This window comes from Metopolophium dirhodum, chromosome 8 (assembly GCF_019925205.1).
Source record: "Metopolophium dirhodum isolate CAU chromosome 8, ASM1992520v1, whole genome shotgun sequence".
NCBI lineage: Eukaryota > Metazoa > Arthropoda > Insecta > Hemiptera > Aphididae > Metopolophium > Metopolophium dirhodum.
In genome coordinates, this window is record NC_083567.1 from 29,109,949 (window position 1) to 29,134,242 (window position 24,294).

The 24,294-nt window shown below is 31.7% G+C and overlaps 3 protein-coding genes across 5 annotated transcripts in view; 2 read left to right on the top strand and 1 right to left on the bottom strand.

Moving 5' to 3' along the window:
• Positions 1-10,025, top strand: part of LOC132950106 (uncharacterized) — a 39,867-nt gene extending 29,842 nt beyond the window's left edge. For 2 of the 3 annotated variants that reach the window (XM_061021335.1, XM_061021333.1), the window contains 10 exons: positions 3,110-3,244; positions 3,305-3,469; positions 3,541-3,669; positions 3,733-4,062; positions 4,167-4,427; positions 4,495-4,748; positions 4,819-4,966; positions 5,035-5,101; positions 5,166-5,414; positions 5,481-10,025. In XM_061021335.1, coding sequence (XP_060877318.1) covers positions 3,110-3,244; positions 3,305-3,469; positions 3,541-3,669; positions 3,733-4,062; positions 4,167-4,427; positions 4,495-4,748; positions 4,819-4,966; positions 5,035-5,101; positions 5,166-5,414; positions 5,481-9,502 — 5,760 coding nt within the window. In that variant the 3' untranslated portion in view covers positions 9,503-10,025. The remainder of the gene's footprint in view (positions 1-3,109; positions 3,245-3,304; positions 3,470-3,540; positions 3,670-3,732; positions 4,063-4,166; positions 4,428-4,494; positions 4,749-4,818; positions 4,967-5,034; positions 5,102-5,165; positions 5,415-5,480) is intronic. The other variant, XM_061021334.1, reaches the window with a different exon arrangement.
• A 5,346-nt stretch (positions 10,026-15,371) lies between these two features.
• On the top strand, positions 15,372-21,655 carry LOC132950967 (male-specific lethal 3 homolog). The gene is given in 12 exon segments (XM_061022611.1): positions 15,372-15,654; positions 15,725-15,793; positions 15,851-15,960; positions 16,020-16,260; positions 16,349-16,444; positions 16,446-16,495; positions 17,295-17,447; positions 17,529-17,605; positions 17,674-17,743; positions 17,808-17,977; positions 18,257-18,341; positions 21,100-21,655. Coding segments are annotated over 12 exon segments (1,344 nt in total). The 5' UTR covers positions 15,372-15,549; the 3' UTR covers positions 21,218-21,655.
• A 9-nt stretch (positions 21,656-21,664) lies between these two features.
• On the bottom strand, positions 21,665-22,361 carry LOC132950968 (uncharacterized). The gene has a single exon (XM_061022612.1). It carries the CDS (start codon positions 22,159-22,161, stop codon positions 21,697-21,699), a length of 465 nt encoding a protein of 154 aa, XP_060878595.1. The 5' UTR covers positions 22,162-22,361; the 3' UTR covers positions 21,665-21,696.
• Positions 22,362-24,294: the final 1,933 nt, after the last annotated feature.

Genomic DNA, 24,294 nt, shown 5'->3' on the forward strand with positions numbered 1-24,294 from the left:
TATCTATACTTACGTACAATAGGCCCCGAGATGTTGGTGTTCCACCTACTAGGTAGTACTGGTTTTTCGACGTGGCACCGTTTTTTTTTTTTTTTTTTTCGGAGAACCGGTTGTCGACGGTCGAGTCTCCCGCGATCCCCTTCACCCTCTACGCACGTGCACACCCCCTCGGGCGCGCAAAGAGCCTACGAGAAAACTGAGATAAATAAATACGGCGTTTAATTAGAGTAGGTATACAGATAAATGAATATATATATATATTCATATACGACGTACACAGTGTACGTGCGGCGACTCACAATATAATATACTTCGACGACAATGGCCGCGTGATTTGACGTCTTCTGAAAGCGTGTATAATGTATATATATATAATAGAGATCGATGAATCTTCGGGACGACGATGATAAATTATCTGCCGATATAGACGAGACGGTGAACATTTGGTAGTCTCTCTATATGCAAGTGCGTATTCGGTTTTTATATCTCGTGTACAATGTAATATTTTATTATTATTATTATGTTCGAATGATTAATTGATCGCATTGACCACGGAATCTTAACGAACATAATATTATTATTATTATTGAGTCGGGTGATCGGGCGCATGCTGAACATATTTATATAGTATGTGGGTACAATATTTATATCGAGGCCGACAACGACAATCCGTATATCTCACATTTCGGAGGGATAAGTACGCAATAATGTTTAAGATACTATAAAAAAAAAAAGTGGGTAAGTGGATGTTGCTCTGCTGTACAGTAGGTTACAGGTGGGTCAATGTATAATGGATTGCATTAAACTTGAATTCAATGATATTATAATATCATTGTATAAGAAAAACGATTCTGATCGGAGACGGTTTGTCAGTCTAGATTTTTTATATTGTAACAGTGGCGTGGCCAGGATTTTTTTTCGGCTGGGGCTGATCAACTTTTACACATTAAATACGTACTAGCACAGATAGATAGCTGAAAAGTGTTAATACTTATGGTACATTTTTAATTGTTTTAAATACAATTTAAGACTTTTTGAGCGACTATCATAGACCATTAAAATAATTTCTAAATTTTCTCAACATTTCGGGGGGAGGGGGGCTGCAGCACCCTCAGCCCCTCCCTAGCTACGCCACTGTATTGTTATTATTTATTATAGCCTTTAAAGTTTGAGTTGAATTAATATTATAATTTTTATTCGTTGCTATGGTGATAAACAAAGCGTTTTTTAAATCCCATTTTTAGTTTTTTGTAATTTGTCGGTAGTTTTTCCCGTGACATTAAATATCTATTGAGAAAAATTACCTCTCTAAAGTATCATCTTGATCCAATTTGCTAAAATATAAGGTACTATATGTTGAAATCGAAGCACTCCTTCTGGTAGAAATTTTGTATTTAGGATATAAAAATAAATAAATAAATACCATTGTAAAACCACTATCTCCTCGCTCCGTTCAAAATCTAAAAATCCCTACGAAACCGGTCGGTTAAGGCGAGTGTGTATAATATAAATGTGTGTTGAACCTCGTAAGAGTCGTACGGCGGGTTTACACGAAAGGTTAAACAACGAGTTATAGCATATTATAGTAATATAAATGATAATATTATATTGTGTTTATGTACACATCTCTGGTCGATAACGTTGAATAGAAATTTCGCATAATTATGAGGTGTTATTTACGATTGTATTATTCGTGGTTGTTTTACGTGTGTTACCAAATCTGTGCTGTTTGGTTTGAAAAAAATAATTAATCCATCTGTGCATGCGCGTTTTTAATAAGTAGGAACGACTTTAAAATTGTTTTTATTACGTGAACAATAGGTTTAACGTACTCGTATTATTTTTGCTTTTGTTATAAATTGTAATATGTATAACTAGTTTTTCTTTTAATGTTTTTTTTATGGATATCATTAATTTTGATACTTTAACATTAATTTTGATATACTTGCGTTAAAAAACTTATTATATACAAAAAAAAAAAACCAGATAGCAAATAATAATGAAAAACACGCGTGTTGTAGAAACGCATGACTCGGCAAATAAATTCAAAGAAATCTTTTTTAGTCAGCTATATATTATACTATGAATCTACAGCTTCATAGTAGTTGTATATTTAATAAAATGTCACAGGTTTTTATCGGAATTCTAAACAAACCTTGGTGCTTATTATGCAATATAAGTGTTTTAACATAATATAATAATACCTATACTTATACAAATGTATTTTATTATATTGTGTTCCAGTTTTGAACGTAGCGGAGCTATTTTTTTTATATATTTCATGATTTGGTTCGATTGTTGTACCCTATATATACATGTATATTTTTTATTTTGTCTTGATATCCAATAACGGATTTTCTAAATCATTATTCATCTGGGAATGGATAAACTGGGTAAAGCTAGCCCGGCCATAATGTCAATAATACTTATATATATGTATATTATTATATGAACAAAGGATCGCTTTATAGTTAATTTATTTTTATTTTTCGCTTTGCGTTATTACAATTCATCAGTGAGATACGGTTAATACAAAAGATTGTGGGTGGAAAGAAGGTTCACTAGAAAAGTCATAAGAATCGTGACAAACTTATTTCGCAACAACTATTACAAATCGTTTTTGTTATTAATCATACGGCATACCCTAAGGGCTATTCATTTAGTAGAATTTAATCTAAATCTTTTATAAAATATCATAAATAAAAATACAAAATATATCTTTGTTATAAGTTTATTATAATATCTGTTAACCTCTATAATCTTAGCTGCAGAAAAGGTTGTAATTAAATCCAAAAAATTGATCATGGGAAAGTCGTTATGGAAGTATATAAGATAACAACCGGATATCTTATTGTTTAAAAACTCTCACAGTAGTTTGCATAGGCCAGTGACTCATTCAATCGTACGAATAAAATTATACCTTTTGGTAGGAAACTGACGAAATTAAGCAACTCGTTGTCTATGAGGCACAGTAACCTTAGTAGTAGTATTCTTATGTAACAAAAACGATATTGAACTGCGATGTTATAATGTTAATAATACGTTAAAAGTACCTAATATTAATAATTAACTTTAATTTTACTCAAACAATTAATTTTTATGATTTTAGGAGCTATTCACAGCGCTTGGCTCCAGCCAAGAAACAGCTTTGCCTCCAGACGCACTGCGGAAAGCTCTTGCTCAATCATTTTACGACCAGAGAAGATTCCAATTAGGTTTCATGGACGATGCAGCAGAATGCTTTGTATGTATTTAATATTATGCTAGATAAAAATGTAGGGATACTAACGTTTTGTTGTTATAGGAAAACATATTATTACGAATACACTACCATATAGCCAACGAAGAAGCTGAGGACATGTGTAATGCGAAACATTGTATATCTCATCAAAAGTTTGCAATGACATTAGTTGAACAAAGTGTATGTGGTGCTTGTGGAGCTACTTCAGAACCCCTACCTTTCACTCAGGTTTGTAAAATTTTTTAATGATTTCGTAACTTTGATATTTGGTGTTTTAATTATCTATATTCGTTATTTAGATGGTACATTATGTATCCGCGTCTGCATTGACTGCTCAAGTTAAACAATTTCCTTCAACCGGCCAAGCTGATCTATTTGGTCAACTATTGAAAAAAGCTGGTGGAATGGGAGATATTAGAGATTGCCCAGTAAGCTAACATGAAATAATTATTTAAAAAATCAATTTTCTTTAAAACTCATTATTTTTTCAGAGTGCTTGTGGTGCTAAAATACAAATAAGAAGAACACTAATGAACAGGCCTGAAATAGTTTCAGTAGGTATTGTTTGGGATTCTGACAGACCTACGTTAGACCATATAATGGCCCTTTTAAGTACACTGCGAACTTCATTACGTCTATGTGATGTATTTCACGGATCATTTGACTTACCAAATGGAAGCATGCCCCTACAACATCAATTAGTCGGAGTTGTGACATATTACGGAAAACATTATTCTACATTTTTTTATCACACAAAACTAAAAATATGGATATATTTTGATGACGCTAACGTTCGAGAAATTGGTCCTAGATGGGAACAGGTAAAATCAATATTTTAATTGATATAAATAAATATTCATTATTTTGATAAATTTATTTAATTTAATACCAAATACTAATTTATTGTATTTATTTTATTATTCAGGTAGTAGAGAAATGTAAACGAGGGAGATACCAACCTCTTCTGCTATTATTTGCTTCTCCTGAAGGTGAACCCGTTAATGCAACCACGGCACCAAAATCTATAACAAAGGCAACCAAACTTTCGTTTTGTGCCAACACTATTCAAAGTTTGTCTCAGGGTCGTAGGTCTCTTACACCCAATCCAGAAAAACCTTTATCAAATCAAGGTCTCCGGAGAGCTGTCACTCCAAACCCAGATCCAATAATTGCATTAGCCAAACCAGTAAGTTAAAATATACTTACCTAACCTTGCTATAAAAATTAAAACTAACAAAAATTATTAACTACAGGGTTTAAATTCTTCGATAAACGAGTATCAAAACTTGGCTCATTATCAAACAGTTATAATGGCTAAAGCTGCAGAAATGTATACAAATGATGATTTAAATGATCAACCGGGTTCACCTAGATCTGTGGCATCTAAATGTGAACTAGTTAGAAGAGATTCTGGAAATTGGAGTGGTGATAGAAATAGTGCTTCATCGTCATCATCTACTTCATTAGAAAATCCTTACCAATATTTTGTTGGAAAAATCCAAAACAGGTATGTATAATTAATTATAAGAAAAAAATCAATTTTTTTACTCATCAAAATATAATTAAATTATTAACAGGACTGGAAATGGTTTTAGTGGTGTTCCTCGAAGCCCCAACAAACCAAAAGATTATACAATGAATCAATTTGATTTAGGATATGACTCTTATTCACTGTCTTCAAATGATAGTTTGCCTTTACAACAGAATCTCAAGCATAACCTTCAGGTAATTGAAATAAAATATGCTAGTTAAAATAAAATATACAGTTAATAATATTTGTGTTTTCTTTCCAGCTTGCTCAAATACCAGAAGGACATCAAACTTCTCATACGTCATTGAAGAACGGTTCTAAAAACTCTGGTATGTAATAATATAAATCATTTTTTTTTAATAAGATGATGTACTGACATATGCATATTTTTAGCAGTTGATGAAGTTGAAAGGCTCTGTGCCGAAGCCGATCAGTTATTGGGAAAATCTGAAGCCACTGAAGATTTAGTTATGGCATTATCTTTGTGTAATTTAGCTGCTGGTAAAGCTAGAGCAGCAATGGATGCTCCATATAGTAATCCCCAAGTTGCTAGCTTTGCAAGAATGAAGCATAACACTTGTGTGATGAGAGCTCGCAGTTTACACAAGCGACTTGAAGAACCTCTTCACTCTACAAATAAACGTATGTAGATTTGTTATAATTTTAAAAAAAAAACAAGTTTTATAATAGTAGTTAATTTAATTTTAGATGGTGAAGGAAGACACAGCCGAGAAGGAAGTAGTTGCAGCAATAGAGGATCTCAAGTATCACATAGCCGGCAAAATTCTAAAGATAAAACAATTCAGCACTCAAGGCAAAATAGCAAAGAGTTACTTGACATGTCACTTCAGTTATCATCTTTACACAATTCTCCTGTAGATAAATCAGTAAAAAATATTGAGATTTATGCTACATTACCGAAGAATAAAAAAGGATTATTATCTCGGTCATCCAACAAAACAAAACAATTAATTGAAGATGAAGAATACATGATGTATGAAAGACCTAGTAGAAGCTTACAAACTAAAAGCAAAGCTAATAAAAAAGATGGAGAAAAAAGAGCAAGGAGTGAAGAACGAAATGGTACGAAAAATACCAAAGAATTCTTGTCAAACTCTTTGACAAAGGAAACGAAAAAACCTAAAGTTGAGGATAACAAGCAAGGCAAAAAACAACATAAAATAAGGAGAAAATTGCTAATGGGTGGTTTAATAAAAAGAAAAAATAGAAGTATGCCTGATCTACGTGAAGATGAATTACAGATAAAAGATCCACCTAAAGAAAAAATTGTATCTAAAGATGACTCCATGGTCGACTCAAGTAGCCAAAACAATCTAAGTGGATATTTGTCTGAAGGACATCTAGAAAGTACAGGAAATGCTAACTTATTGCGAAGTAAACTAATGAGAAAGAGTTTCTACACTAACAAATTCCTTCATTTTGCTAAAGTACCACCACCACCACCAATGCGTACATCTTCTCAGTTGAGTAAAGCAGAAAGCAATAAACAACAAAATGATTGGGGAACTGAGCCTCAATCCTTACCATACATCCATCCTCATAAAGAAGATGTGACTTACGCTAACGGAGGAATGTTACTTGACAAAGACAACAAAAATGTTATGATTACTCAAGCTCAAGTTCATCACAATCCAGAACAAAATGTTGTTGTAAACAATGTTGATGATCTCGGGTTTCCATTACCACCTTATCCAAGTCCGTTAAATTCAGTATGTCATTCGAGACAACCTAGTGAAGAATTTCCACCACCACCACCCCCTGCACAACCCGTTGATGAAGTTGATGGAGCTTGTCCAGCTATACCTATTGAACAAATTAAATTGGAAGCGAATGAAGAGAATAATTGGGTCAAAGAGTTACAATCAAAGCAAGCCATGTGGTGTGGTAATGATCAAGTTGGTCAAGATTTAGAATCCAAATCGATTGTAAAAGATTTGAAAAATAAATTTGAACAAAAGAGCATTATTGATAATTTAATAACACATGCAATTAATAACTTACCAGCAGACAGTATTTGTGAAATAGTCGATGATGAAGAAAAGAAAATTGAAAAAGAACTTAAGGGTGCTTTAAGCAAAACTTCATTTGATAATAGCGAATCAAAAAGAAAATTAGGGAAAAAGAAAAACGTTACCTTTTGCGAACAAGTTGTTTTAGTTGCGACTGCGGAAGAAGATGAAGTGGATAGCTATATACCAAATCCTATTTTGGAAAGAGTTCTAAGATCAGTACTCCACAAAGATATACCCATTGAACCAAATAGGGAAGTAACAAAATCTGTAATTCCGTTGAAAAGAAACGACTCTGGTCAATTCAATCGAAGTAATTTATCTTTAAAATCTTCTTATGACAATAACAAAGTTGAAGAAAAACCTAATTTTGAAGTCAAAGAAGAGTTACCACCAAAAACGTATCGCATGTCTCCTGTGCAACAATTGCCTCAAACACTTTCATCCATGGTGGCACAACCCAAACTTAAAGCACCTCTACCAGAACAAATTCAAAAACCTGTGGAATCTGTAAAGAATTACCGTATGTCACCAATTCAACATTCGACGACTCTTAATCAATCTCCATTGACACAACAAAAATTCAAATCTCCTTCTACTTCACAAATAGCAAATGCAATGTCAAATTTATCGATGAATTCAATGGAAGGTATTCAGTCGGTTCAAAATCAATCCTCGACCACGCATAGGTTTTATTCCAACAACCAACAAAATAACACTTATCCTCAACAGTATCAAAGTCTTTCGCATATGGGACATCAAAAACCGTTTTTAAACAATGAACCACATTCACTCAACTATCAATCGATGAGTGAGAACAAATCAAGTTGCTCGCCTGTAAACTGTAGATCAAATCAGTCTTCTTTGGAGAGGAATCAAACGATCAGACAAGTGAACAGTGGTGTTTCTTCGAATTGTTATCCACAACAATCACCTGTTGAAGGCAGGAGCGGTCATTTTAGATACAACGGTGACAGTCAAACACAGCTCCGGCTTCACGGAAATCAAACATCAAATTCGGAAACAAATACCCACCAGTATCAAACGAACCCAGGATCTCCTAGAATACCTTACCCACAAAATAATGCACGTTACAATGTTTCAAACGTTGAACCAGGTGGTCAATATCAAAATAACAACGAAAGCAGATCTTACAACAACCACGGTCAAATTCCTCAGTATCAATGTCAACCACTCGAGAGGTTGAACAGCAACAGTAACAATGTCGGTCATGCGACCGACAACCGGACATGTTATCCCGGACAACCCAGTCCCGTCCAAGTACAACATAACAATCTCAACATCAATAGCATCGGCCGACACCAATCGAGTCCCACAACGGTTTGTAGCGACAATGGCAATAGAACCACCTACGGGCAGACGCAACAGCATCAATTCGATAGGTCAAACTCTTCGATCAACTGTAGCGACAAGCCCGCAATCAACCAACACCATCATCAACAACAACAGCAACAGCAACAACAACAACAACAACAACAGCAACAACAACAGCAGCAGCAGCAACAACAACAGCAGCAGCAGCAACAACAACAGCAGCAGCAACAGCAACAATTTATTGATAGGCTCAACGTCGCGCCGCAGTACGGTGCAAGTAGCGAAAACGGCAACAAAACAGGTTACCTGCAACAGGGAGTGTCCGCTAACCAAGCGCAGCAGTTGGAAAGGATGTCCCAACATTACGATAACAAGACTGGCGGATACATTCAACAGGGCCTAACCACAACGAATCTGTCACCCCAGCAGCAGCAGCAGCAACAGTTCGGCGTTGCAGCAGGAGACAACTATAACAATAACATCAACAACAATAAGACGTGCAGCAATCAAATGCAGCAGCCGTCGGTACAACAGTGTTCGCCGGGCTACACGCACTCCGAATCAAGGACGTCATCAGGGTACCCGGTGACGCAGTCTGACAACAGACCCGCGCAGGCTCTCCCTGCCGGGTACCCGCGGAACTCGGTGGATGTGAAACCTGGTCCACACTCGCCGGGAGTGTTGCTAAGGCAGCGTAGCATGGTCAATGGTTTTCATTCGATGCCGTACACCCGACAACCCGCGGACACCGTGGCCCACCTACCACCGGCGCATCCGAAAAAGGACGCCGCGCAGCTGACCAACGGTTTCACGAGGTCGCCTGCCGAGTCGGCGCACGGCTCATCGTCGTCGCTGGACCGGAACAAACAGCTCCAACAGCAGTACGGTGGCCAGCCGGACGGTACGGCGTCATCGCTCCAGTCGCCGTCCAAGGTCCGCCCTGTCAACTCGTCGTCGTCGGCAGTGTCGGCGGTACAGAGGACCAACACGGTGCGCAGACCAATGACTGTTTACGAGCCGCAACAGTTACCGCCTTACCAGCACCCGCCGGTCCCGGTGGCGTTCAAACAGCAACAGCAACAGTTGCAGCAGCCGTGCAGGCTGCCCAACGGCCAGCCTAGGTCCACGACGCCCAACGGCAACGCGGCCGCCGCAAACGATCCGGGCCGGTACGCCGTTTACCAGCAGCCGCCATCGCCGCGGTTGCAGGACAAATGCGCCAGTGGCATGATGAACGGCATGCCCAGGCCGTCACCGTGCAACCTGTGCCGCAAGAAGGCCGTCAACCACCCGTCCATCTACTGTTCGGACTGCGATTTTTACATGTCAAGGTTCAAGCCCAAGGCTCAATCGACTACGTGCTAACATGATATAATATTATATGATAAATAGGTACTGTTTGCGAAAAATTTTTATGCAGCACGTGATCTCTTCAATTTTGTATCTGTGATATACAACAGTTAATTAGTAATCATTTTATTATAGGTACATTATTAAGTTTCTGATGTTATTATTATATCGTATTAGTATATGGTTGAAAAATACTATAGTTTGAATTTTATCATTGTATGTGGTATATATTATACCTTAATTATTTTTATTTCTTTTTACCATGCATTTGATGATTGATTGAAAATCGTTTTTGAAAAACTGTAATTTTTATTTTTTTCATTTATAAGATATATTATATATTATCGTTATTTTATATTAAATGATCTCAATACCATATTGTAATATACATTTTAATAATTAAATGTGTGTAATATCGTAAGGATGACATTTTAGATGTAAAAACATAATTGTAAGATTTGCCATGTTCGATTTATAGAATATATTAATATTAATATAAGCCCACCTCTTTCATCAATGTATTTATTGTTTAAGATATTTTTTTATTTAATATATGAAGAATAAAATATATATTATAATATACTTGTCTTTTATAATTTTATGATTAATATAGGAAAACCGAAAATTGAATTGTTTCATATTCTAAATTAAATTAAACCAATAATTATGGCGATACCTCATACCTATATGTGAAAAAATAATATTGTAAGTATAGTTTTTAAAAAGCCTTGAACAATAATGGTTTCTTTAAAATATATATACCTATTACTTATTTGATGTCAGTGTCGGCCTGGCCCATGGATCAGTTTTTTAAGGGGCCCCATAATGAAATACAAAATTTACTTGACATTTTGGTGAGGTTAGGGGGTGTATGTTGTCGGATCGGCCGTCGCCACCGCGCCGATAACAACGCTGCGACGACGACGCCCGCGTGTCCGTGCGTGCCCGTGCGGCTAATAATATATTATTTTCCCACATTGGAAATGTCCTGTCAGTCGTACTTATATAGTATATTGTTCCGTAGTCGAGTAAATATTGTCTTTAAAATTTAAATGAAATTAAAAAATAATAATGCGTAAACAGAAAACAGAAAACATTGAATAATTTTTTCAAAATATCCTCGACTACTCCTCCAGTCGTAACTATAGTACGATTACGTCCAAGACCAAACGAAATTCCGATGACGATTCCATTATTTCTACACCGCCAAGAATAATGCATTTAGATGGATTAGAAATTGCTGAACCTAAAAATGCAACACAACCTTTACAACGTATAAATGATATTGGTTTGTTTACAAATTATAATTTAAAAGATGTTGAAAAAAATCTTGTTAGTAAATAGTAAATTGTTATTTTTATTCATGTTTTATTACTGAAGATAAGTAGTATTATTATAAATAATATTAAATTTTTTATTGATAGTTTTTTTTGTTAGTTAACTCATGCAGGTTTTAATTAATTTATGGGTTCCAGAAGAGACTTATAAATTCCCATCAATTGAAAACAATAAAACTAGAAATCTTAGATTTCGACATCGTTGGTTAAAATTAGTCCGAGTCAGATAATCCACCAGTTGAATTTGATGACCTGGTCAAATTTTATTTACCCGACACTGACATAGATACTGTCAGAGCTGAGTTAGAAATGTGGCATGTTAAACTTAAAAGATTAAATATACAACCGAAGACAGGATTAAATGCATTAAAAGAATGTACTGAAATTATTTATCCTAATTAGTCAAAATTATTTAAAATATTTCATACATTACCCGTGTCTGCTGCTACACCTGAGAGAATGTTTTCATGTTAAAAACGGTTAAAGACCTACTTAAGGAACACTATGAAAGAGGTAATATTTCAATGTAAATAATATAAATAAATTTACTTTATTATTATTATTACATAATGCAATTGTTTGTTTTAGGAATGACTAAACGGCGGCCTTACTTTAATGGCAGTACATAGGGACATTCCTTGTCAGTACTGAAGAAGTAATTGATGAATTAACAAAAAAAAAAAGAAAATTAAATTTTTAACTGTATAACTAGTATGTATAACTGGTAACAGTGACTAGGTTTAAGTTATTTTTATATTTTAGATATTTTTTAATATATTCAATATCAAAAATTTATAAATTTATAAAATGTAAAATATTTATTCTCGTCAAGAATTTGATAAAATTGAAAAAGTGCTCCGACCGGTGCAAAGTAAACTTGTTTACCAAACACAAACGAAACGTCTTTACATTTTTTAAATCGAACCACTAGAAGTACCTTAATTTTTGTCAGTGCGACGGATATTTCACGTCCATAAATTGGTTTTCTAATGACTTTAAATGACTTGTGCATGTGCGTGCGTGCGACCATAAACCAGATGAGAAATGACAATGAAGTGTAAATTGATGTGGGTTGCTGGTGATGGTAGGGGAATGAATCCCGGAAAAAAAGTCCGGGGAAAAAAGTACACGGTAAAGAAGTCCGATTTAATTTTTTTCGGAAAAAAAGTCCGACAAGAAAATTATTAAACGGAAAAAAAGTCCGGTTTGATTTATTGTTTCATAAAAAATATTTAAACTTATTTAATTAATTCAAAATTAATAATATATATGATTGGTATGATCTAATATAATTTAAAACTATAAAGAATTAAAATTGCACGTCGTTATACAATCTACAGAAATAGAAGGTATTAAGGTAAGGTAGATAGAAAAAATATACTAGAATATATGATAGAAAAATCGTGTACATTAAAAGGCAATAAAGATAGCACAATTAATCTGTATTATAAGATAAAATATGAATGGAAGTTAATTTCTAAAATGCGTGAAGTGTTAGGAGTAGATAGAGCTAAAATAGCGTTACAAGAATTAGGTGAAGGGATTCCAACATCAAAAATACGTACCGGTGAACGTTTAAAAAACTTATGTTCTAGAGCGGCCATATTACCTAACGAAATATCGGTGGAAGAATTTTTAATTAATATTGGCCATTGCATTCGAAAACGAAATAAATATTAGTTTTAAATTTAAATTATTTATAGTTTTAAATTAAATTTATATTATATATTATACATTTAGTAATTTTATTTTTTTTTTAATTAAATTGAACTTTTTTCCGTGTACTTTTTTTGCCCGGACTTTTTTTCCGGCTTCCTAGGGGAGTATACACATTACACACACTAATGATCATTTACTACACACACAAAGACGATCAGTAATCGCAGGAACGAAATAATTGCCTAAGCACAACTCCTTAAAAATGACACATTTGCAGGACCTTGACGTTTTTGAAAAAATGGTTTGTGGTCGAAAAAACTACATTTTTATAAATATTATATAATATAAGTTTTGGGCTGGCTTATTGGATGTAGGTACCTACGTTTCGTTGATATTAGACAGTCATGCTCTTAACATCTTATTATTTTAATGTGCAGATGTGCTATTATTCGTAATTACTGAATGATAGCAATGCAGCATCTAGAAATTCCAACCTTAATAATTTATTCATCCTTTAGAGTTTAGATAGGTAATAATGAATAATGAAAATATATTTCAAGTTTAATGAAGATTGATCGAGTAGTTTCGGAGGATAATAATAATATATAGGTTAGCACAAAGGTGGACAAGTTAATGAAAATAATTAACTTAAGTTAAGTTAATAGGACACAAGATAAATAAGTTAACAGTTAACTAATTAAAAATTTAACTCGATAAGTTAAATGTTAATATGAAAAAAATATTAACTTGACTCAATTTAAAAAAAGGTGGATAAGTGGATGTCACTCTGCTGTACGGTAGGTTACAAGTGGGTCACTGTAATGGATGGTGTTAAATTTGAATTCAATGATATAATATCATTGTATAAGAAAAACGATTCTGAGCGAAAACGGTCAGTCAGCCTATGGTATTACCAAGTATATTTGATGATATTATTGTGAATAAAGTAATTTATATATAACCTATTTACGTGGAGCCTTGTTTTAAATTTTCAATCCTTAGCCATAAAAGTTAAAAATTTATAAATTTTTAACTCCAAAATAATTAATAAATTATAAATTTGATAAATGTTGTCAAAATTTGAACTTTAAATGCTTATAAAAAAAAATTGTGCCTATATATTTTTAATATTTTTCAACTGCTATTAGAACGATATATCAGGAGCATTATATTAAATTTTCACGCTTTTTTACCCAACAAATAAAAATTTATTGATATTTATAGAAAAAAAACTAAAAAAATTAAAAACTGACAATGTCCGTAAACAGCTCAAAAAGAGTCAAAATATTTTCAACATTTTATGGTGTATAGAAAATGCTAATATAACATTCAGTGAAATTTTCAAGTATCTACAGTCATTCGTTTTTTAATTACAATAAAATAAGAAAATTGTTACATGAGAAATCGAGTAAATATCAAATGTTGTAAAAATATAAATTTCAGACGCTCATAAAAATTTAATTTAAGTTTCTTCTAGACATTTTTTTTTTGATAAAGGTAGACAAACTTATGAGTAATCTTATATTACATTTTCAAATCTTAGATTTAAAAAGAAAATTTTTTATGAATTCTCATCAAAATAATTTGCTATTTTTCGTGATTTTTCCGTATTTTGTCAAAATTTGAACTTTAAATGCTTATAATTAAAAACTGTGACTAAGGATTTTTAATTTTTTTCATCTGCCTTTGAAACAATAACCTGGGAGCCTTCTATTAAATTTTCAAGCTTTTTTACTCAACAGATAAAATTTTATTGATACTTATAGAAAAAAAAACTTAAAAAAATTGAAAACTGACAATGGCCGTAAACAGCTCAAAAAGAGTCAAAATATTTTGTAAATTTTATGGTGCATAGAAAATGCTAATATAAACATTCAGTCAAAATTTCATGTCCCTACGGTCATTTGTTTTAGAGTTACACCAAAAACCAAAATCGATTTTCTCGAAAACAGATTTTGCGTAAAAATTCCCGTTTTTCCTTAATTTTTCTTTTGTTTTTCACGTCGCTTGTGAAAACTACTGGGAAATTTTTACTTTTGACCCCCCAAAGTACCAACTAGATTCACTTTCCTATCAGAAAAGTTACTATTGAAGAAAATCCAAGCACTTTTACTGTCCTAAAAGGTGATGACAGACACAAAAATAAAAAAAAAAAATAAAAAAAATAAAAAAAAAAATAAAAAAATAAAAAAAAAAACACACATCATTGTAGAATCAATACATTCATCGCTTCGCTCAGAATCTAAAAGGTAATCAATTTTTTTAAATTAGTATGTAAATTAGTATTGCTTTTTTAATCTAATAAAATATATTAATATACACAAAATTATGTTATCAAGAACAAGAACAGAAATGTTTGTGTTATTATAGTATTGGATTATTTTTATTTTATATTGATATAGTAATATTTACGTATAAACGAAAAATTTCGAAATGTATTAACTTCATCGATTTTTTTATATCAATTGAGAAAAGCTAAGTTATTTCAACTGTAAATTAAACTAGTTAAGTTCATAAGTTGATTAGAAAATAAACCAACTAGTTAAGTAAAAAATTAAAATAATATTAACTTTTTAACTAGTTAATGGCACCTTTGGGTTAGCAATAAGCCAAGAACAAATTTCGTCAAACTAATGATAGGGGGGGTTAAAAAAATTGTATCGTGATTAGTGATTACTGATTCCCAAATTTATATAACTTATATTACTTAATATTTATTATTATTAACAAGAAACTGAATACTGAAAACTAAGAGAAAATAATAAAAATATAGAAAAGATAGGTATTACTTCATTGTTCCAAATACGGTAAATACGTTTTGTTACTGGTCACACCGAATAGCGTCCTTGATAAGTGATAGTAGCGCGTAGTGATAAGAAATTGATGTTTGAAACGAGTTTTATTCATACTGCTTTTCTCCTAAAATTCTAATAAATTGTAATTCGTATTGAACTTAGCTGTTATTATTTCATACAGTTAATGTGTCATAAAATGATGGAGGCAGTTTAAGAGAAATTCAGTCTCTAGTCCTCGTTGATTTCGTTGTGGCAATGTCGATCGTTAACTATGGCTGCAAAAAAAGTAGTAACTAAATGCAAATTTGAAGAAGGTGAAAAAGTACTGTGCTACGAGCCAGACCCCGCGAAAACGAAAGTCCTTTACGATTCTAAAGTAATAAAATATCCACGTACCACCACATTTGCAGCATTTTAATAAATCATTTATGTTTCTGTGCGTTTAGGTCTTGAGAGTAGTACCTGAAAAAGATGACCAAGGTCGCAAATTCTGTAAATTTCTCATTCATTTTCAAGTAAGTGTAATATATTTTTGACTCTTTTACAAGTAAAAATGTGAACGCATTTTTCAGGGATGGAATTCCACATGGGACAGATTTGTAACTGATGAGTTCATACTGAAAGATACAGAAGAAAATCGCAAGCTTCAAAAAGAACTGGCCGAAGAAGCTCAACTTACGCCGTAAGTCTTGCATTGTCATTGAAAGGGTCGGATAAGTTAGAACGATTCTGTTGTTTCAGTGGTGGGAATTTGTACAGAAAAGAACGGAAGAAAAGAGCAGTTAAACTTGAACCCAAACCTCTAGTAATAGAGCCAGCTATTATTACCATAGATGATAAGTCTATGGTGGAAAACGAAAATGTACCAGTACCTATTGATACAATACTGTTACCTAAAAGAAGGTTACCAGACCTTGAGTTTCCAGATAATTTAAAATTCCATACTGGATATAATTGTCATTTAGTACACGAAAAGAATACAGTAAGAAATAGTAGTGCATATTAAGTTTAGCTAGTTTTTTCTTATATTTTTCTTTTTATTATTACCTATCCAATTAATATGATTCTAGTTAATTCAGTTACCATGTCAACCTAATGTGGTTACATTGCTTGAAAGCTACCTTAGATATTTAGCAAGAAATAACTTCAGTGATAACAAAACAACGAAAAAAAAAACGTCAACCTGAAGTGCTTGACAAAAACCAACTAGAAAAACGGTTAGTTTATATCTTTCATTATGAAATAAATCATTACTAGGGCTCGGATTTATAAGCTCTAAAAACCTCAGAAATATGCACCATAAAATATGCATTTATGCTCTTATTTTATAGAAATATACCCTATAAAATAAAAAATATTTAAAAAAATCTTTTATTTTCATTATTTTTTATATTATGTTTGTATAAAATTATACTATATTTTTTTTGATATATTTTTTGCCTACTAGATGTAGTTGCATTGATTTTCAGCATTTTAAATATAAATAAATAAAATTGAATGAATGTTACGCTCACTCGGATCACGACAAACACGACTAATGTATGATTCATTAAAACCTACTCAATGACAGATTACTACTTGTCCCGATAGATCTCAGATAAGATAAGAAAATTACTTCGTTAAATTACATGAACTTTAAATATTACTATAAATACGTTATTTTAATTAAAATGTGCAAAATATTACATATTATGCATTTAAAACCGTATATATGCAATAAAAAAATCATAAAATACAGAAATATGCAGTACATGTCAAAAAAGGAAAAAATATGCAAAATAAAACTTTATATTTCAGATCTATTGATTACAAATCAAACTTGTAGCTTACCTAGCTATTTTTTGGATTGTTCAGAAAAAACATGCAAATGCATATAAATCCGGGCCTTAATCATTACACATAACTAACCTATACCTAATTTATTGTCGTATATAAAAAACTTCTGTTTATTATTTATAATTTAAAAAAAAATTAATCTTATAACTATGATCTTGTTTTATTTTTTTTAATTTATAGTTACATAATTTGCGTAGAAGTATTAGATGGTCTAAGGATTTGTTTTAACACTTTCTTATTCAGAAAGTTGTTAGTTAACGAAGACGAACAAGCCCAATACTATGAAGCATTAAAAGTGACTCTCCAACCACCTGTAAACAATATTATTTCACAGTATGATTAAGTTACCCATTTTTATAATTCAAAAATATTTTTCTTATATTTATTCATTAAATATTTTAATTATGTTTTAAGAAATGGTGAACAAGACTATGATAATGTACCAAATGACGAAGAATTAGAAAGCCATGATAACAAAAATAATGCTAAAGGTAAAATAATACAATTTCCTATATTTTTAATGAAATATATTTATATCAAATGGTTGTACAATTATTAGCTAAACGGGACAACACACGCAGTTCAACCAGTCAATATGCTAGTTCTCAACAAACTTGTTCGGATTGCAGGTATTTTTTAGAATTTTGTAATTTGTCCTAAACTTGAGTTTAATTGATGTGATATTATTTACAGTTTGAAAAAATCTCAATGTTCAAAAATTGTTAAAGATACATTTGAAAAAGCCCGTGATGAGTATGTATCAAAAGCAGACTCTTGGAAAGCCGTCCCTGACAGTGCATATGATGAAGAAATAAAACAACCAGCTGTTGTATATGGTGTATACCATCTTCTAAGGCTTTTGGGTATTCATTTAAGAAATAACGTTAAATTATATTTAAAACGTACTGTAGTATGTTTTTTTTAAGAAAAAAAAACTTATTTTTGCATATTACTATCAATTGAATGCACAAAGAATATTATCAGTTCAATAAATTATTTATGCGTCTACCAAATTATTTAATAAAGTTATAGGTTTAGAATTTAAACATTTGAGTTCATTGCTAATGAAAATAATGTTACTAAAATATCTTAATAATTTTTTAATCTTGTTTAGAAAAATAATTTTTTTTTTTAATTTATAGAAAATTTGCCAAAAATATTGGCAAACACTGAAGTGGACGGTGAAAAACTTTCAATTGTATATTTATACAGTAATGGACTACTGAAGTAAATATATTTAACTATTTTAACTATATAAATCTTAAAGAGCTCACAACACAAAAAAAAATATTCTTTAAATGTTTTTAAATGTTTAATTATTATAGTTATAATTAATGATTTGGTGAAAATCCGATGTAAAAAAAATGATTACTTTAATAGATATTAAGAAATGTAAATAGCCACGTAACGTCATTGGGCCCAGCTCATCGTAATTGCCTATCTTATATGTGTAAAAGTTCCTCGCTTAACACAACGATTTACCAATCTAAAAATTGTATTTATGAAATTTTGTTTACGTATAAATGTGTTATTTTATGTGTAGATGATAAGAGTTTCAGAATTTCAATATAACGTTTAGTTTTTTAAATATTAATAAATCTTTAAAATTAAAATTAAAATATCTCTTAAGATTTTTAATATTTGAAAAACTAAACGTTATATTGAAATTCTGATACTTGTATCGTCTTAAACACATAAAACCACACATTTATGTGTAAATTAATTTCAAAAATAAAACTTTTAGGTTGGTAAATCGTTGTGTGAAGCGAGGAACTGTTATACGTATAAGATAGCCAATTACGATGAGCCGGGCTCAATAATGTCACGGGTCTATTTTCAATTGCTCTTAACTTATTGAATAATGTGAGTAGAAATGTAAACCCTATACCATTATTCTTAGAATTGAACATTCTTTCAAATTAAAAAAAACTTTTTTTGTGTTGTGTGCTCCTTTAAAGTTAACATTTTTTTGCACAAGTGTGCACCTGTATTGACTGTGGTGTGTGAAAAATCTATTGTTTAAATCTGTGGATTGGTTTGCAGCCATCTCTCATTCTCCGCTTTCAGTTTCATTCATACATATGAGCTGCATCCTTGGTCTTTTGTTCCTTCTATAATCAGTTTTATCAATCCTTCATGCCGCATTATATGGCTTGTCCATTTGTTTCATACTCTAACTATATTTTTCCATAGTAACTTTCTCATAGGTAGTATATTACATTTTTTTAAACTATTTGTCATATGAATTTATAGTTTGTCAGACTCGTAATCTATATTAATTAATTGGCCAAAAAAAACGGGTAATTTAAAATAACATACATATAATATTTGATATGAGAAAAAAAAATTATTTTTATAACAGCGAGTCAATTTGATTTACTTAAGGGCCATGGTATCTAATAACACCTAAATGGAAACTACACAGATATTTCATAGCCTTGACTATTTCCCCGACTATCACCAATGAATAGTAGCAATATAATTATTTGGAGTTTAATGTTATATGAAGGACTTTTACATTTTATTTAACAACAATGTAGAATTAATTTTATAAAGTTGATAACACAATTTATTTATCTATCCTTTACATGACATACATTGAATCAATAACTATTTAACTTTGGTTTATATTTTTGCATTGAACTGCCTTATTTCTAGTTTTAATAAATCAATATTTAATATTTCTATTTCCTAAGCACATCATAATGGTAAACGGTCACTTTGTACGGTCCATTGTTCAAAATGTATAACGCGGACACTTTGTACGGTCGGGTAAAAAGGTACATTGCAGAACGCGGACACTTTGTACTATTATATACATAAAGTATATATATTATAAATATAAGTTATATACCTAAGTTAGCAAGTAAATAATACTATATATTATATATGACAAATTTTACTAAGTTTTTGGACGGTTTTGCGAGCAATACAATTGGATGAATGTGGCAATAGACTTCATAAGAGACAAAAATCCTATACTGCTGGCAATAATAAACTATTAAATTTATGTAACAAACATCAAAAAAAGGAAAAAACATATATGGAATTTTTAAATTCCATATATTATACATGCAGTTTTTAAAGATTTTTTTAAATATTAAAGAATGGAAATTTTATATTTTTTAGATCGTTAATTTTGACGAATTATTTCCATATTATAGGTAAAAAATTATATTTTATTTGTCATTATGACATATTTATATTGTACACATTTTTGATTTGCTTTAAACTAATATCTAATATTATAATACAATTAAGATTTATAATAATATTATTGTTTGTTTGATTATTTTGATCATTATTAATATACGATGAAACAATTTACTTTTTATTTTTAGTTTTTCTATTTTAATAATTTACATTATAATTTATAATATTATATATACTTACTACTTAGGTATATAACTTATATTTATGATATATATACTTTATGTATATAATAGTACAAAGTGTCCGCGTTCTTCAATGTACCTTTTTACCCGACCGTACAAAGTGTCCGCGTTTCGCACTTTTAATGCTCGACCGTACAAAGTGACCTAGAACCCATCATAATATATCAAGGCTGTCAGTACTGCTGTATACCATATAATTTAGCATGATATCTACTGTTGCTGGTAGAATGCATAATATATATTATTTATTTATTTAATGGGCATAATTCCAAAAATTTTTTCAAAATTAAAATTAATAAAATCATACCGTCAACAATTTCAAAAAATCATAACAATCTAAAGAAAATGTGTTTGTATCTAACTGTCTATTAAAATCAATTGGTATATATTTTAGTAATATTATTTACGGTTAAGTTGTAATAAGATAACATTAGTTAAGTATAGATCCTTAATTTCGTCTGTAAAGTGATATCACATTGACATTTTTGAGTGTTATGTCAATTATACTTCTAGTACTGACATTGACATATAATTATATGTAATATTATTGTGTTTTATACAAGGTAATATATTTATGTTTATTTGTATAGGTACCTCTCAACTCAAACTTATTTGTTTGGGATGCAGTATTATGTGAAAAACGAGATGGACGATACAGTAAAATCAAGTGCTCCTATTCGAACTCACAGAAATCATAAGAATATTTAAGTTGTTTTAAGGCACCCTTATATATATATAAATATAAATGTACATAGAGTGGGTACATTAAATAACTGTCAATTATTTATGAAAATAATAAGTTAATATATTTTAACTTATCTTTTTAAAAACTTTCCCTTTTGTATACGTACAAGACTTTTTATTATAATAGAGTATCAAGTGCGTGGTAGAAATGTCTGAAAAAAATTATAAAAAAATATATCATAAGATATTTATAAAAATGATAAAAATGTAATTACAATGTAATGTATTTTCAAAGAATAATTGATGGTTAATAACTAATGAGGATCACCCCTTAATACCTACCCAATTATTAAAGTTTAAACTTACATATTTATTGTTATTGTTTAGGTTAAATTACACATTTATCTTTTTTTTATTTAAAAACATTTTTCATTTATTAATATTAAAGACAAAAATAACATAAATATATAATATTGTATGAGGAATCAATGTTTATTTTATTTTCACTTATTTACTACGTTTGTCATCTGACTTCTCGCATTTTTTAATGACGAATAATTTCCCTGAATTTTTTCCATTTCCGCTTTTATAATCGCGGCTTCGATTGTGGACTCTAAGCATTTGCAAAAACCTTCTTGAGCTTTGCGTAGACTACCTGGAACAAGCACGCCAAAACGTTTGATAGGGTCGTCTCCGCCATCGTTACACGCCAAATGGATCACATTAGTGTCCTCATCGCGCACTACCGTAGAGCGAGCGGTGTACTGGCCGGACGTCGGTAGCTGTAGGTCGGACACGCTACGGTGGCCCATCACGTACCTACTTTTGGCTAGGTGCACGCATCCATCACGTAAATAGTGTTCCAGTCGACCGATATTCGAACAATATTCGTCCATTAATTGAACCATTTGTAGACAAATCCCATCCAATTCGTCGTCCACTTGCTTTGCCGTCCGCTCGAGACCCATTGTGATGATTTTTGAGTTACGTTATACGATATATAAATATGGGCGTCGACGACGGATCGAGTGTCTGAACTCTCAATCAAATTCTTCGAGTATCGAATAATGAATATTAATTAATAATTGTTTACGTCTATTCGCGTTCAATTAAATCAATCGTGTATATTTTGTAGAAAATACAACTCGGCGAGATAAGGCGACGATAACTCACTCCACCCGTGATATTTATTGTGATAACTGATAACCACAGATATAATATAAACATTAAACATAGATAATAATATTATAGTATAATCACAGATTATATGAAAATTTTCATAATATAATCTGTGGTATAATTAATATATAATATCCACCTTGGTTGTATCATAGAACAATTTATACACGCAATTTATCCGCAATTTATCCGTTGCATACACGGACCACGACTATAATGATATTATTAATTATTAGGGCCGTTCTTACAAAGTCCGGTGAAGTGTCGGTTAACGCTAACCAACTGATAACAGATTTTATTACCGGCAGAATTCGTGACACCGACTATGATGAGAATGATATAAGCATATATAAGGCCGTCGAGTCACCTCTAGAGTCCAGTTTCAAGTGATAATCGATGTAGGTACGTTTAAGCAAATCGCCTACCTTGGTAAGCAACATACAAGCATCGTATCAGGTATAGACGCACGTCATACGCGCACATTCAGCCATTTAAAGTTTATTCAGTTTTATACAGTATATCTGAGGTGCCGTTAGTGAACTTCTTCCTCCACAAGTTGATGATGAACACGCATGTAAAAATTCTCTATTCTTACCTCGTACAAATAATTACCAATAATTGTCTTAGTTGACAGATTGCAAATATCTTATTTTATAAAAAAATAATACAGGTACCTACCTTTTTTTTTTTTTTTTTTTTTTTTTTTTTTTATTATGGCATCACTACATGGAGGCCGGACTGTTTTCACATTACTTAGCCCCCATGCAGCAAACTTAGCCCCCATGCAGCAAAACTTAGCCCCCATGCAGCAACTTAGCCCCCATGCAGCAACTTAGCCCCCATGCAGCAAACTTAGCCCCCATGCAGCAACTTAGCCCCCATGCAGCAACTTAGCCCCCATGCAGCAAACTTAGCCCCCATGCAGCAACTTAGCCCCCATGCAGCAACTTATCCCCCATTCAGCAACTTAGCCCCCATGCAGCAAACTTAGCCCCCATGCAGCAACTTAGCCCCCATGCAGCAGTACCTACCTAATACCTATCTAAATAACACTGCTATTATATAAGTTTAATATCAAAAATCATATTCGTTCAATGGTACCTACTAGTTTAATCACGTAGGTACGTGTTATCGAATCACGATCAATTCTCAATACATTCTAGCGTTTTACAGCCTACAGGTATTATGGACTGTTAGGTTTTGGCGGATGCAGGTGCATAAGCATAACTATATAGTATATATATAATATGATATAGTTTTTTAATAAGGTAATTGCCACGAAGACCAATAAAAGTTGGTCGCCTTACTTTCGTTTATTTATTTTTGTATACGCACAATAACAATTTTAATTTACCGGACTATATATTTTAATAATTTTTTTTCTTTCGAAAATTCATCACAACCGTATAATATATATATACCTATATATAATATATATATATATATATATATATAGGTATACGATTGTACCTATACATAGTATTAAACAGGTATATTCTATTTGTTATGCACAATATATAGGTATACCGCGTCTGTGGTCAACTGCCTTCGGGGTCGGCCTTAGACCATCATCCCAATACCTAGGATATTTGAGAGTTCATTGCATCAACAATTCCATTAACTAATTACACGGTGGCGCAACTGCTATATATGTGTTCCGGGTGGAGGGGGGCACGAGAAAATTTCCCGAGGGGATCCCCGTGGTAAAATTCATTTGGTCTCACTTTAGTTGTTCTGTGAAACATAATTTCATTATTATTATTCATATTCGACAATGTCCAATCGGGGCGTAGCTTATTACGCGTACCTATAAGTATATTATATTGTGTACGTACACAATATACGAGCAGTATATATGGCTATAAATAATAATATATACAACTCTAGTCTCTAATACATGTTTTAAAAAAAATATTCCTCTT